At 45.1% G+C, this 13893-nt stretch overlaps 1 protein-coding gene across 1 annotated transcript in view; it reads right to left on the bottom strand.

The window, feature by feature from the left end:
* Positions 1 to 13893, bottom strand: part of GTF3C1 (general transcription factor IIIC subunit 1) — a gene marked incomplete at both ends in the record, with an annotated part of 65807 nt that overhangs the window by 49319 nt on the left and 2595 nt on the right. Inside the window, 5 exons of the mRNA XM_080703435.1 lie at positions 2509 to 2632; positions 8105 to 8201; positions 10303 to 10446; positions 10702 to 10878; positions 11871 to 12080. Of these exons, the coding sequence (XP_080559561.1) occupies positions 2509 to 2632; positions 8105 to 8201; positions 10303 to 10446; positions 10702 to 10878; positions 11871 to 12080 (752 nt within the window). The remainder of the gene's footprint in view (positions 1 to 2508; positions 2633 to 8104; positions 8202 to 10302; positions 10447 to 10701; positions 10879 to 11870; positions 12081 to 13893) is intronic.

Genomic DNA, 13893 nt, shown 5'->3' with positions numbered 1-13893 from the left:
TTAAAAGGAATGGTCCAAGTACCCAGGGACTGCAAAACTGTAAAGCAACAAAACTTTTTTCTGTTTTTAAGTTGATTATCTCAGACATTTTGTTACAGTAATGGAAAGCTGACTGATACCCTCTGGAACCCTATTATGTGGGTATTGCATCTTTTAAATTCAGTCTTTTAGGTTCAACTTGGTTCTACCATTTTCTATCCCTAGAATTTTATTCTTTTTGGAGGGAGTGGGTTCATAACTCTATCTTATTATCTCCCCTTCCACTGAATCATTAACTGTAATAGCTACACTATTTTATTTCCAAGAGCTCTCCTTTTACTTTCTGCAGGTTTCTTTTTTTTTTTTTTCCATAGCCCCTTGCTCTGGTTTCAGAATGTAACATCTCCATTTTGAGGAGTATTTTTTTTTTTAGTTTTCATCTGTCCCCGACTTTGTTTCTGTTCCCCATGTTTGCTGGCTTCTAACATTAGCTTTCCTTATTTAGTGAAGCACTAAAACACTGCTCCAAATCCTCTGTTTCAAATATGGCAAGGAGGAAAGGGTGAGCTGGCAGGGATGGCTATTTTGTTGAGAAACTCCCAGATGTTACTATGTAGGGGCATTAGCATAGACTTTCAGTTTCTTCAGAAAGGAGGCTCTAGCCTTTGAGCCAAGGAATCATAGATCTGGCTCTCAGTGTTCTACACGCTGAATAGTCCTTGGGGCCCATGTTCCCTTTTAGGAGGCCTCTGGAGGGGCTGGGCATGTGGCTTACTGGTAGGGCTCTTGCTTACCATGTGTGAGGCCATAGCTTCAATCCCCAGCATAGCAAACAAAACAAAACAAAACAAATACCACCCTGCTTATTTCAGAGGTGAAGGCTGGGACCCTGGACCTTGACCAAGGCAGCACAATAAGAATTCTTGCCCCACATTAGTCCATTAGTCTCTTTGGTCACTGCCTATGGATGAACACCGTGAAATGACAAAATAAATCAAGAGATAGCCAAGTTGGGTAAAGAAGCTGTAGGAAATCTCACCTCTGGAGACTGTCAGATCCCCTGTAGCCAGCACCCCCCCGTCCCCAGCCTAGAAACCCTCCAGTGCCCGCACTCCTGAGTTAACTCTAGACTCCTGTCGTCCTGGGAAAGCACTTCTTATCTAGCTACAGAATTGGGGGTGGGGAGGGTGCAACTGCTTCTCAGACTACCGGTCGACCCTCCTGTCTCCATCCCTGTGCCTCCTGGAACCTCCAGTTCTCTAGTTCTTTCATGCTGTGAGGTGTTGGTTGGTTCGGGGCACTTGGCCTCCCAGTCTGCTCTGTTTCCATTTGTCCACCTGCCTTTACCACCAAGACACTGCTGCAGCTCTCTGCTGCCATTTCCTGTCCTATTCTCTTTGTAGTTGTGAGTTAACTCCTTTTATATCCCTTATCAGCACAATGGGAGTAGAATTTAGGTGGAGTGGAAATAAGGACATACATTATGGCTATCGTATTTTATTGAAAGCTCAGACCTCAGCTTTTAAAATAACTTTAGTTAATCAGAGAGGTAAATAGCATGAATAGGGAAATATCAAGAACAGTCTGTTGTCCTTAGTTCAAGTTTCTTTGATGGTTCAAATCCAACTTCTGCTGGGTACTGACTGCTTGATATCCTTTTATAAGTTACTTTACCACCTACCTTCTGGGGCTACATGATGAGATCACGCAGCACAGAGCAGGTACAACTGTGTGCCACTTTAACGACATTTTGGCCAATGACAGGCCACACATAGATCAGAAGTTCCATAAGATTATAATGAAGCAAAAAAATTCCTAGTGCCTAGAGACATCACACTACAGCAGTGCAAGGCACTTCCTGTGCATTTGTGGCAAAGTGTTGGTGTAAAAAGCCTACTGTGCTTCTAGGCACATGAAAGTATAGCACGCACAACATGTGTGGTATATATTTGATAATAAATGATGGTGTTACGGCTTAATCATTTATTCTGCTTTTTGTGGCTTAGCGTATATTCCTTCCACTTATAAAAACATTTATGGTGACTAGTATGCTGTTACACTGGCAGTGGCCTCATACAGTCTGTTCCGTGCTTCTCCTAAAGACATTAAGAGGCCACACTGCGTGACTGACATGTACCACCTAGCTGTATGTATGTACATGTGATGTCCACACAATGAGATCACCCATCAGAGCATTCCTCAGAGCTCTCCTCAACATTAAGTGACACATGGCAGTTTAAAAGACTGGCCAAAGAATGAAGAACTGTGACTATGTGTAAGGAGGGAAGGATAAACTTGTGTTTGACACCATGATTTAAGATGTTGGAGGATACTGGCTGGAAGAACAATTTTCTGGGCACTTTTTACATAAAGGTCCTGAGCCAGGCACGGAGCAGCAAAGAGTTGAATAAGAGCACAAAAGCATCAGATTACAAGGTAGAATGTGATCCGAGAGAGAAGCTGGAGCTCAGAGAAGAGAAGGGAAAGCCAGCCAGCCAGCCCAGGGCACCGAGCAGACTCCACCCTTACCTTTCTTGGTCTTACAAGGTCCATATTCAGGGTGAATCTCTTGTAAGGGAAGAGACACCACCTTGGCCAGTCCGGCATTCAGCATGTACTGGTACAGACGCTTAAAGGTCCTCTCACACAGCCCCTGCCAAGATACAATACAAAGCCACCATGACGCAAGGCACTGGGAGATATCAAAGGGACCTGATTAACCAGTTACCTTAAATGAGGAAATGTAGAGGTACTAATGAGGAAAAAGGGCCAAGCTATACTGTGCAGGGAACAAAACAAGGTGGGGAGAAGCAGAGAAATGATTCTTTTCATTATAAGAGGGAGAAAGGAATCTCCCAAAGAGATCCTAAAAGGGTAGACAGAGCAGAAATAAAAGCAAGTGGGAGCAAATATAGGAAAAGACTTTTTTTTTCTGATTTTTCATACTGTTTTTTTTTTAACCAATTAAGAGCATTAATTATTGATAAACACACAGGCACCTCCCACAAGTAGTGGAATAAACATGAAATAATTATATCTAAAATTCTATAAAATTGTATATGTGGTCCCAAAAGATGAGTACATCTATCCTATCAGTTGCCTTTCTACAAGGCTGATACAAGCAAATCCTTTTTTTTTTTTTTTTTTTTTGGTGGTACTGGAGGTGGGACCCAGAGGCTTTCTACCTCCGGGTTATACTCCCAGACCTATTTTATATTTTATTTGGAAACAGGGTCTCACTAAGTTGCTGAGAGCCTAAGTAGCTGAGGCTGGTTTCGAACCTGTGCGATCCTCCTGTCTCAGTCTCCCAAGTGCGGGGATTACAAGTGTGCACCACCACGCTGGGCTCAAGCAAATACTTCTAAGTATGTCTATACTTACCACAGGGGTTACCAAAGGCCAGCCTCCAGGGCAGGCTATGCCTAGCCTCTTGATTGACATAGCATGTTTCTTTTTCTTTTTCTGTGGTACTAAGGATTAAATCCAGAGGCCTTCTAACTCCAAGCTATATCCTCAGCCTTATTTTTTAGTTTTATTTTGAAACAGGGTAAGAGTCTCGCTACTTGTTGAGGCTGTTCCAGAATCTGCTATCCTCCTGTCTCAGTCTCCCAATTACTGGAATTACAGGCATGCACAACCACACCGGCTTACATAATATGTTTTAAAAATGTAATTTCCTTGCCAACATAGAGAAGTTGGAGCTTTCATACAAAATATTTTAAAAGCCAGATTCTGGCTCCTCTTGAACAACTGATATCTGCCAACCAATGCCAGGCATGCAGTCCCTCAAGCAGCAGCCAGCTGGGGCTGAGGGCATGTCCGTCCCTCATCCGGGCCCTCCTGTTCCTTTCGGGCCTGCAGACAATGAACCTGGGTCAGCTGTCGCTTATCTCTATTTTTGTTCAGCTTTTCTCTAATGGTCCTTAAGAGAAAAGCCAACTGCTTGAGCCTGTACTGCTTGCTATGAAAACCTTTTTCCATTCTTGGCCCATCTGCCTCATTCATATTGGCCTCCCTGGTCCCTGCTGACATTTGATTTTGCGACCTGTGGAAAAGCCAAGCAAGTTCCAGCTGCTCTGTGTTAGACCAAGCACTAACAGGCACCCAGGACCGCGAGCGGAGGCTTCAGGTTTCCTCCCACACACAGGGGAGACAGGGAGTGGTGTCTACGGGCTGCCACTGCTGCCACACACGTGCCATCGACTCTCAGACCAGCCACACTCCAGCCGTGGGGCTGAAGAACAGATGGCCAGTCAAACAATACAGATGAATCCCATATGGCTCATTCAAACACACTGGCTGGTAAATGGCATCCATCGTTAATCTAGCCGTGCCCCCAGCACTTAGGAAAGACCCTGCAGAAACTCGTCCATCAAACCCAGCCCTTGACATATGGTCCCAAGCCCTGGACCATCCTAAGTGAGGGAGGATGATGTAGTTCTGCCTTTCAGGGGTCTGCCATCAAGGTCTTGTACAATCACCCAGCAAAAGGGAAAGAAGCGACAGGAGTCTCTCCACCCCCCCAAAGACAGCATCCGTATTCACAGCCTCAAGCTCATCTAAAGGCTAATTATTCAGCTTCCTCTTATCTCTACTGCCAGCTGCTGACCAGACATCACCAGGGGAGCATTCCAGATCCTCATACTCAATAAATCTTCTCCTCCTCACCCGAACTTGTTTCTACTCTGTATTATATTCAAACATTCATTCAGCAAATACTTCCTGAGCACCTACTGTGGGCTGGGCACTGTCATACAGTGGGGCCCACTGTGAGCAGTCAGACCCAGACCCTGCCATCATGGCGCCCGCCTGCCTGCCACTCCAGTCCACCTTGGTGTGTCAGCCACTCAAGCCAAGAACACGAGCACCATCGTAAGACCTCGTCCATTCCCCTCCACGTGTGGCTGTCTGTTTCACTTCCAGAAGGCTTCTCATGCAGTTCGGACCCCAGGGGCCCTCTCTGGCTGAAGCCACCGCCCCCCCTCGCCTTCACGCCCGCAGCTGGTATCCACATCACTCTTCTCTTCCCGTAGCTTCTCCACGTGCACTCTCCACAGGCACATCCTGAGGTGATGGTTTCAGGGCTCAAGTCCAGTTCCTTCACCTGGTACTCGAGGCCTCCTGGTCTGGCCCCAGCTTTCCTTTCCAGCCGCATCCCTGGCACCCTAACCCCCGCTACCTTCTGATTGTGGCTGACCTCTAAACATGCCCCATGACCTCCCACGAGCCCATGTCTCTGCTCCACCTAGTCTCCTTCCCCAGAATGCCTTTCGCTGTCTCCCAACTTGGAACTGCAGCTCACCTGTAACTTGCTCCGTGACACTGTCCCCGCTAAGCACACCTCTCCTCTGCTTGTGTCGCACACCGCCCCCACCCCCGCTAGACACGCCTGTGCCGACACCGCCAGCCTCATGCACTGAGCCACCTTAGCGTGGAACACAGTTCTGACTCAACACAGATGCTTGCCAAACCATCTGTTGAATGAATACTGAAGAGTGTGCCACAGTAATCAAATCTTGTCACATCCATAGCCAACAGTGCTGACCCGAGACCACAGACTGGCGACATCTCCCTGCCCCAGAGGGACTCTAGAGTCAGACAAGAGACAAAGGAACAAAGCAGCCGGACGCCGGGTTATTAAGCTAGCAAGAACTTCTGTTTCTACCAGGGTCTCCTGAGAGAGGCCGTCTCAGTCTGCCTTCTTTTCCACTTTTTTTTGTGTGTGTGGTACTGGGGAGATTGAACCCAGGAGGATATTCTACCTCTGAGCTATACCTCTAGCCCTGTATTTTATTCCTTGTGTGTGTATGTGTATTGTGTGGCAGGGCAGGGGGGGCTGGGGATGACATCCAGGGGCTTCCTATCTCTGGGCTATACCCCCAGGCCTATTGTATTTTTTACTTGGAAACAGGGTCTTGCTAAGTTGCTGAGTCTCACTAAGTAGCTGACGCTACCTTCACATTTGCGATCTTCCTGTCTCAGCCTTCCAAGTACTGGATTGCAAGTGTGTGCTACCATGCCTGGCTCATTCTTTATTTTGAAACAGGGTCTCACTAAGTTGCAAAGGGCCTCACTAAGTAGCAGAAGCTGGCTGCAAACCTGTGATCCTCCTGTCTCAGCCTCCCAAGTACTGGGATTATAAACATGTACCACCGTGCCTGGCTTATTTTCCACTTTTGATAATAGACTCAGATACAAAGGTATCCCTTCCCACCCCAAGCAACAGAGTACATGGGATGACAAATGGCACGGATTCTCTGCCTCTGTGTCTGAGAGGTGGTAGGACCTAGGAAGACTGAATTGAGGGGTGGGGGGTGGGGGGGCTCTGGCCACTGTACAACTAGATCCTGGTAACTGTTGTCAAGACTGACTGCAGGCCCAGGCTTGCCAGACTTCTGACTTTTCAAGGGAAACTGGAAACCTAGATTTCTATATAAAATTTCAGTGTTTAAAAAAAAAAAAAAGAAAGAAAGCTGGGTGTGGTGGCGCACGCTTGTAATCACCGAGCTTGGGAGGCGGAGACAGGGATCATGCAGGTTCGAAGTCAGCCTTGCTGGCTTAAGAAACCCTGTTTCCAAATAAAATATAAAATAGGTCTGGGAGTGTTGCCCAGAGGTAGAAGGGTTCCACACACAGTAACACCAAAAAAAAAAAAAAAAAAAAAAAAAAAAAAAGAAAAAGTGCCAGGTCAAATTTATTTTTAGCCGGGTGTGGCGCTTGTAATTCCCACGCTTGGGAGGTGGAAATAGGATTGCGCTGGTTCAAAGCCAGTCTCGCTGGATTAAGAGAGCCTGTTTCCAAATAAAAATATAAAATAGGTCTGGAAGTGTAGGCCAGAAGTAGAAGAGTTTCCAGGAACCTCAGGACCACCAAAAATAAATAAATAAATAAATAAATAAATAAATAAATAAATAAATAAATAAAATTACTTTTAACAGGCCAAGTCTGACTCACAGGTCTCTGGTTTTTAACATCTGCTTTGCAGTCTTGGGTGTGTGGTGAATCTAACAATAGGACACACATTCTCTCCCTGCAAACCATGAAATCAGAGACTGTGGCTCCACTGATGCAGGACAGGGTGGCAGGCAAGGACTGTCCTGTCTATGATCAGACTGCAGACCATGTTTCTTTGGGGAAGAATTACTAGCATGCAGAGAACTGGATTTCAAATTTTAAGTTGTATAGTTTGAACTATGAGGCAAGTTAATCTACCCCCCATTTCTTTTCTTTCTTTTTTTTTGCAGTGCTGGGGATGGAACCCAGGGCATTCTACCTCTGAGCTACACCCCCAGCCCTGTTTTTTATTCTTTATTTTGAAACAGGGTCTCACCGAGTTGCAAAGGGCCTAAGTAGCTGAGGCTGTCTTCAAACCACGGTCATCCTATCTCAGTCTCCCAAATGCTGGGATTACAAGCGTGTGCCATCATTCTCCCCACCCCATTTTTTTTTTTTTTTTTTTGTGGTATACTGAGGTTCCTGGAAGCCCTTCTACCTCTGGGCTACATTCCCAGCCCTCTTTTTATATGGAAACAGGGTCTCTTAAGCCAGCCATGGCTGGCTTCGAACCAGCTCGATCCTCCTGTCTCCACCTCCCAAGCCTGGGATTACAAGCTTGCGCCACCATCTCGCTCTCACCCCCATTTCTAATGCTGGCTCTTCCCTAACTTCTGCTGAGAACCGTTCACACCAGGCTGGAGGCAGCAGCGCCAGCACTTTCCTCCTCGTGCTCTCACGGAGCACTGCTTCTACTCCCGGGCCCAGGATGGAGCAGGCCCGTAATTGCCTTCTCCCTGTGCTATCTCACCGCCTTCTCAGCAGAGTCACTCTGTTATTTCATTACAAAACCACTGGGAACGAAATTACAAGTTTCATTACAGAAGGAAATTTAAATGTCAAGATTTACCATCCCATGTGAACTCTGATAGGAGGTCGCAGAGCAAAGCCCAGAGGGAAACATGGAAATCAGTCAGGAGCAAGAGTCTAAATGAAGGCTAAGCACGCTCTCCTCATGTAAAATAAGTCCATAAAAGGGCTTTGGGTGCAATTCATTAATCTACACCTGACAAAGACCTCCACTCTGTGTGTGCAGATCAACCCGCCCAGCCTCGGAGCCTGCGGTGCTCACCAGCTCCTCTCTCAGCCTGCCCAGCGTCTCTATGTGGTTACTCCGGGAGCTCAGCATCATCGACAGCTTCTCCATGAGGATGTCATATTTGCTCCTCCTGCAAGAAAATTTCAACCAGCACATTTTTGGGACAGCTTACTGCCATATAACAATTGTTTTTGTTTTTTACTAATGAGGATTGAACCCATTCCCAGACCTATTTATTTATTTATTTTATTTTGAGACAGGATCTCACTAAGTTGTCCAGGATAAACCTGTGATTACATCTTCTCCTTAGCCTCTCAAGGAGCTGGATCCTTGAGAGGATACCCAGCTAGGATCACCTTTTCTTTGTTAAAGATGACAAATCAAGACTTAAATGACAACATAGGAAACCACAGAACCTTTGTTTTAGGCCCCAACAATCACCCACATTTTACAGCTGATGGACTGACAGCCATTCCGTCATATGTCTATGGTTAACTAACCAGTAAGAGTGTACAGACAGGACTCAAGGCTAAAACGTTAGTGAAATGATTCTCTAAATTGTTTTATACTTTTATAATAATTTAAAGTTTGGGAAACACCTCTCTTTCTTTCTTTCTTTTTTATGCAGAACTGGGGGTGGAACCCAGGGGCATTTGACCTCTGAGCTACACCCCAGCCCTATTTTTTATTCTTTATTTTGAAATAGCATCTCACTGAGTTGCAAAGGGCCTAAGTAAAGGAGGCTGTCCTCGAACCACGATTCTCCTGTCTCAGCCTCCCGAATGCTGGGATTACAAGCATGTATCACCATGCTCAGCTCTCATATGTTTTGCTTATAAATCATTTGAAGGATGGGAATTATTTCATAAAGAAGTTATTGGGCTTTTCCAAAATCCAAGCTCAAGTTGTAAACCTAGGACATCTTCCTCTATATCCAACATCTCTTATATGAGAGGGAAACAGTGGTTCAAAAAGGTCAAGTGGAGCTGGGGGTGTAGCTCATGTAGAGCACCAATGTGGATGGGGAAGCAGTCCACACCACAGCTGTCACCTGGTGTTCTTGGTAGATGATAGGCTACACCTCAGTTATGAGTTTGGTAAAGTTACTTAATGGATAGTATGACTAAATGAAATTTGAATTCACAAAGCATAATTCTCTCCAGTACAGTATTTCTAAAACATGGGCTAGAAGTCAGATTAAAGAGTTTATGACATTTTGACTGTGTACAGATTTGAAAGTCAATCAGGATTATGGGACATCCGACAAGAGTATAGACATGATTTTCACTCCTGGAAATACACAGTCAACAGTCTACACGTGTGTAGCAAGTTCTTTCTTTGGGCAAGCCATGTGCAATGCAATGGGTACTGTAAACTTGTTCACTCTCCTCCCTTTTGTAGGTGCACCTGATACCAGAGTAAAGAGCAGGAACTCCATCCCCTGGCCAGGGAAGAATCACAGGGTAATTCCCTGGCCTGGGGAAGGGTCTACCTACCGGCTCCCAGCTTTGCCTAAGGCACTGCCTACCTCCATCATCAAATGTTGGGTCCAGGCACTGGAGGCCAGGAGATAACTCACCTCAGGCTGCTTTTCTCAGGCCCTGCACCAGTTTGACATTTCCCTACCTTGGCTTATACTCTTCCCACAAGAGGGCATGGGGTTTTCAGTGTGTAGGCTGAGACCTATGCAGGGTAGTAGAATATTTATTTTCTCTATTCTCATGCAGATAATTAGTCACCCTGACTGAAAGAATTAAAAAGTCAGAGAAAATCTACTTACTCCCAGAGACTCCAGGCCCTCATAGGGAATGTGCACATTTTACCAGCTTGCTCTGTTATTTGGACTATGATACCCAGCTAGAATAGCAACACTACACATTGTAATCATTTAGCAGAATCTTACTGTGTCATACATATAGGTTGATTATTATGGTTTCATGTTTCAAAAACACTCAATCTAAAGGTGACATAATGAATCATAACTGCCTCCATAACAAATTAAATTTGCCTTACTTTTATTTTTATATCTATCCCCTCAAATTTCTAGGTAGGAGCTAAGGGTATCTTTTTCTTTCTAAATTTTCTAAATAAGTAGGAATTTTTTTTTAATCAGAAACAGATGAGTATCTTTTTACAAAAACTATAGTCCTATTCTCACTTTGAGATTTTTAAAAGAATAACATGCATGGCTGCAATATAAAAGTAATGTTTTGTTCTCTATTGAACCGTACCTGTCCACATGAAATCGGTTGAGGAGGAGGAGGATTGAGTGTTGTTGGGCTCCAGTGGGTAATCGAATCACATGCGACTGCATTGTAATGAGCCCATTTTTGTTCAAAATTTTCCTGTGATAATGAAGCTTTCCAGCATCAACCCTGAAAGAGAAAAACATAAGCCCTGTCATTTTACTGTTGGTAGCTTTACCTTTACAACATACAGTCTCTTATTGGTCACCAGAGACACACACCTCCTATCCAGCCAACTTAAAGGTGTTCCTTTGTCACTAAGAGACAACGACCTTGGAACAAAGACGAAGGAAAGACAAAGCAACAGATCCCTACATTTGGGGTGTAAGATACAGTGGCCAGTGAGCCCCATAATTTAAAACAGAGTAGCAACCCTCCCCTTACTTGAAAGCGGTACTGTGAAGGTCTCGCTGAAGCTCTCCTTGCCACCTGGACCGGCCCAATCGCTCCAAAATGCAATAGGAGAAGTCAGGCAGCTTCAGATCGGGATCACCCTCTGAGCCTATCAAGGCCCTGTAACGCATATCCTGGGATGCAACGATAATCAGCTTCTTGCCCCACCTGCAAGTCAGAAAACAACCACATACAGAATAAATAAATAAACTTCAGAACACTGATTATGTTCCCAGTACTTGGGAGACTGAGACAGGGGGATCACAGTTTTGAGACCAGCCTCGCCAACACAGCTAAACTCTCAGCAACCTAGCAAGAGAAAAAATAAAACGGGCTGGGGTAAAATGCCATTGGGTTCAATTTCCAACACACACGCCCACTGATTAAGCACTGCACAGTGTCAGAACACTAAGGTAGCCAAGCATGGGAAGGAGGAATGGGAGGGAATTGGGTGGGGATCGGGTAAGGGCTGATTGGGTGATGTGTGCATGTATGTCTCCACAAGTCTTTTATCCCAATAAGATGTATGACTACAATGCACCAACAAAAAAATTAAGAAAAAAATGTTCTTCTGTGAGGGGAAAAAAAAGAAAAGAACACTAAGGTAAATAAAAATGGTATCTATCCTTAAGGGCCTCAGCTTACTGAAGAAGATGAATAATTATACTGAGATGAAGAAAGGGGAATAAAATAAGGAAAAAAAATGTGCCAGTGAGGAAGCAGGGGGAGGCTGGGAGGGCTCACACCGGCAGCGTTTCTCTCTCCTGTGAAGCAGTGAGGTGCGGAATGGTTGGGCACTTAGCAAACAGAATAATCTGGATTGGCCGTTCTGGAAAAATGGGACGCTGACTGAAAACTCACAAAAGGACAGCGGGGCAGCACAGGGCCTAGCTGGGAGGAGAGACTAAAAGGTGTCATGCAAGTGTTGGCTGCCCACCATCCCCAACTGTGCTTGGACAGTAGATACAAAGCAAAGGGAAAGACAGGACTCCAACCTCAATCAGCCCCATGGAATGAAGCCGGCCACGGCTGGCTTTGTGCAGGGCTTGTGAACTCAGAGAGACACTGAGGCTGCAGAACAAAGCCATGTACTCTGGCCACACCCTTGACCTCAGAGGGTTCAGATTCCTGGGGAATGACCAAGGACAAAATTCAGTTACCTGTCAAAGGCTTCCACCATGGTACAACGGGGCTGCAAAGCCTTGGTCCTGATGTTATTGGTAATGTTTTTCCTCTCCTTAAAGTACCGGCATGAGCCCTGGATGCCATCTTTATTCTCCAGTATCATATGAATGGGGTAGACATCCTCCAAAGAAACCGGGTCCCTCCTGGACTCCAAAATTCCAGTTTCCAAATCAATTTCTTCATACCTAAGGGGAAAAGCACAAATATCAAAACCCAGCTCAGGCTCAAAAATAGCGTGTGCTTTTCTGCTATCTCCTAGCAGAGATTAGCAAGAAGAAGTAAGACCACTCAGTCTTCCTGCCTCACCAACAGTCTTGACAAGCAAGTTCCTGACTTTCCACCCCAGAGAGCATAGACCTTTCCACGATAGCCTGAACCAACCACCCCAGATAATCTGGCATGTGGTCTCCAGACCACCAACTTTAGACTAAATGACTCAAGAATTTCCTCCTTTGAAATTTTTCCATCTCTCCTTCTCTCTCAGTTTTTTGTTTTTTGTTTTGTTTTAGTATTGGGATTGAACCCGGAGGCATTCTACCTCCAAGCTACATCCCCAGCCCTTTTTATTTTTAAGCAGGGTCCAAGATGTTCAGGGTCTCACTGACTTGTTAAGACTAGTCTCAAATCTGCGATCTTCCTGTCTCAGCCTCTCAAGTACTGGGATTATAGGCATGTGCCACCATGGCCTTCATTCTTTATTATAGTTATGATTATGTGTTAGAAATTCTCACCTTTGAATCCTTAGACCTGTCTTTTTTTCCCCCTCTGAAACCAATTCAGTGTCTTCAACTGTCTATCAAATATCTTAAATTCTATGAGATCAGACTTATGATGGCTTCATGTTCTCCTGTCAAGTCTCTCCTTTCCCCTCCTTGGGATTATATGCTCCTAAAAATCTGCCTCATTTTGTGTGTGTGTGTGTGTGTGTGTGTGTGTGTGTGTGTGTGTGTGTGTGTTACTACTGGGGCTTGAACTCAGAGGCATTCTTCTACCTTGGAGCTATAACCTCAGTCCTTTTTATTTTTTGTTTTTAAAACAGGGTCTCCCTAAGTTGATGAGGCTGGTCTTAAACCTGTCATTCTCCTGTCTCACCCTCCCAAGTACTGAGTTTAGAATTGTGCAACACTGGGGCTGCAGGCTGCCTCTTAATCACACTTTGTAAACTTTATTATTATTGTTGTTGTTGTTGTTGTTGTTGTTGTTATTAGTTTGTGGTACTGGGAATGGAACCCAGGGACATTCTGTCTCCGAGCTATACCCCCAGCCCTATATTTTATTCTTTATTTTGAAACAGGGTCTCACTGAGTTGCAAAGGCCTCACTAAGTAGCTGAAGCTGTCCATGAATCAGGATCCTCATATCTCAGCCTCCCAAGCACTGGAATTACAAGCCTGTGCCACCATGTCCAGCCACCTGTAAACATCTTATGTTTCTTCCTTTATCCAGTCAGCTGAGCTGATCGATTTCTCCTTTGTGGTACTGGGGATTAAGCTGGATTAAACTCAGGGGCATTCTACCTCTGAGCTACACTCCCAGCCCTATTTTTTTTATTCTTTATTTTTGAAACAGGGTCTCACTAAGTTGCAGAGGGCCTCACTAAGTAGCTGAGGCTGTCCTTGAACCTGTGATCCTCCAGTCTCAGCCACCCAAGTACTGGGATTACAAGCCAGGGCCACCACAGCCAGCTCAAGGTCTCCTTTGGAATCTCACTCACATCCTGCACTAGTCTAGTTGAGACTAAATCCTATGTATGCTCTTCAACCTGTTTCTTCATTTTCTTTTTTCTTTTTTCTTTGCAAGTCTGGGGATGGAAGGGGGGGGCATTAGACCTCCAAGCTATATCTCCTGCCCTATTTTTTATTCTTTACTTTGAAACAAGGTTTCACTAAGTTGCAGAGGGCCTCACTAAGTAGCTGAGGCTGTCCACAAACCTCAATCATCCAGTCTCAGCCTCCCGAATGCTGGGATTACAAACGTGCACCACCACGCCTGGCTTCAT

The sequence above is a fragment of the Muscardinus avellanarius genome, assembly GCF_963383645.1.
Source record: "Muscardinus avellanarius genome assembly, chromosome: 10".
Classification (NCBI taxonomy): domain Eukaryota; kingdom Metazoa; phylum Chordata; class Mammalia; order Rodentia; family Gliridae; genus Muscardinus; species Muscardinus avellanarius.
This window is presented reverse-complemented; position numbering and strand designations above follow the sequence as displayed.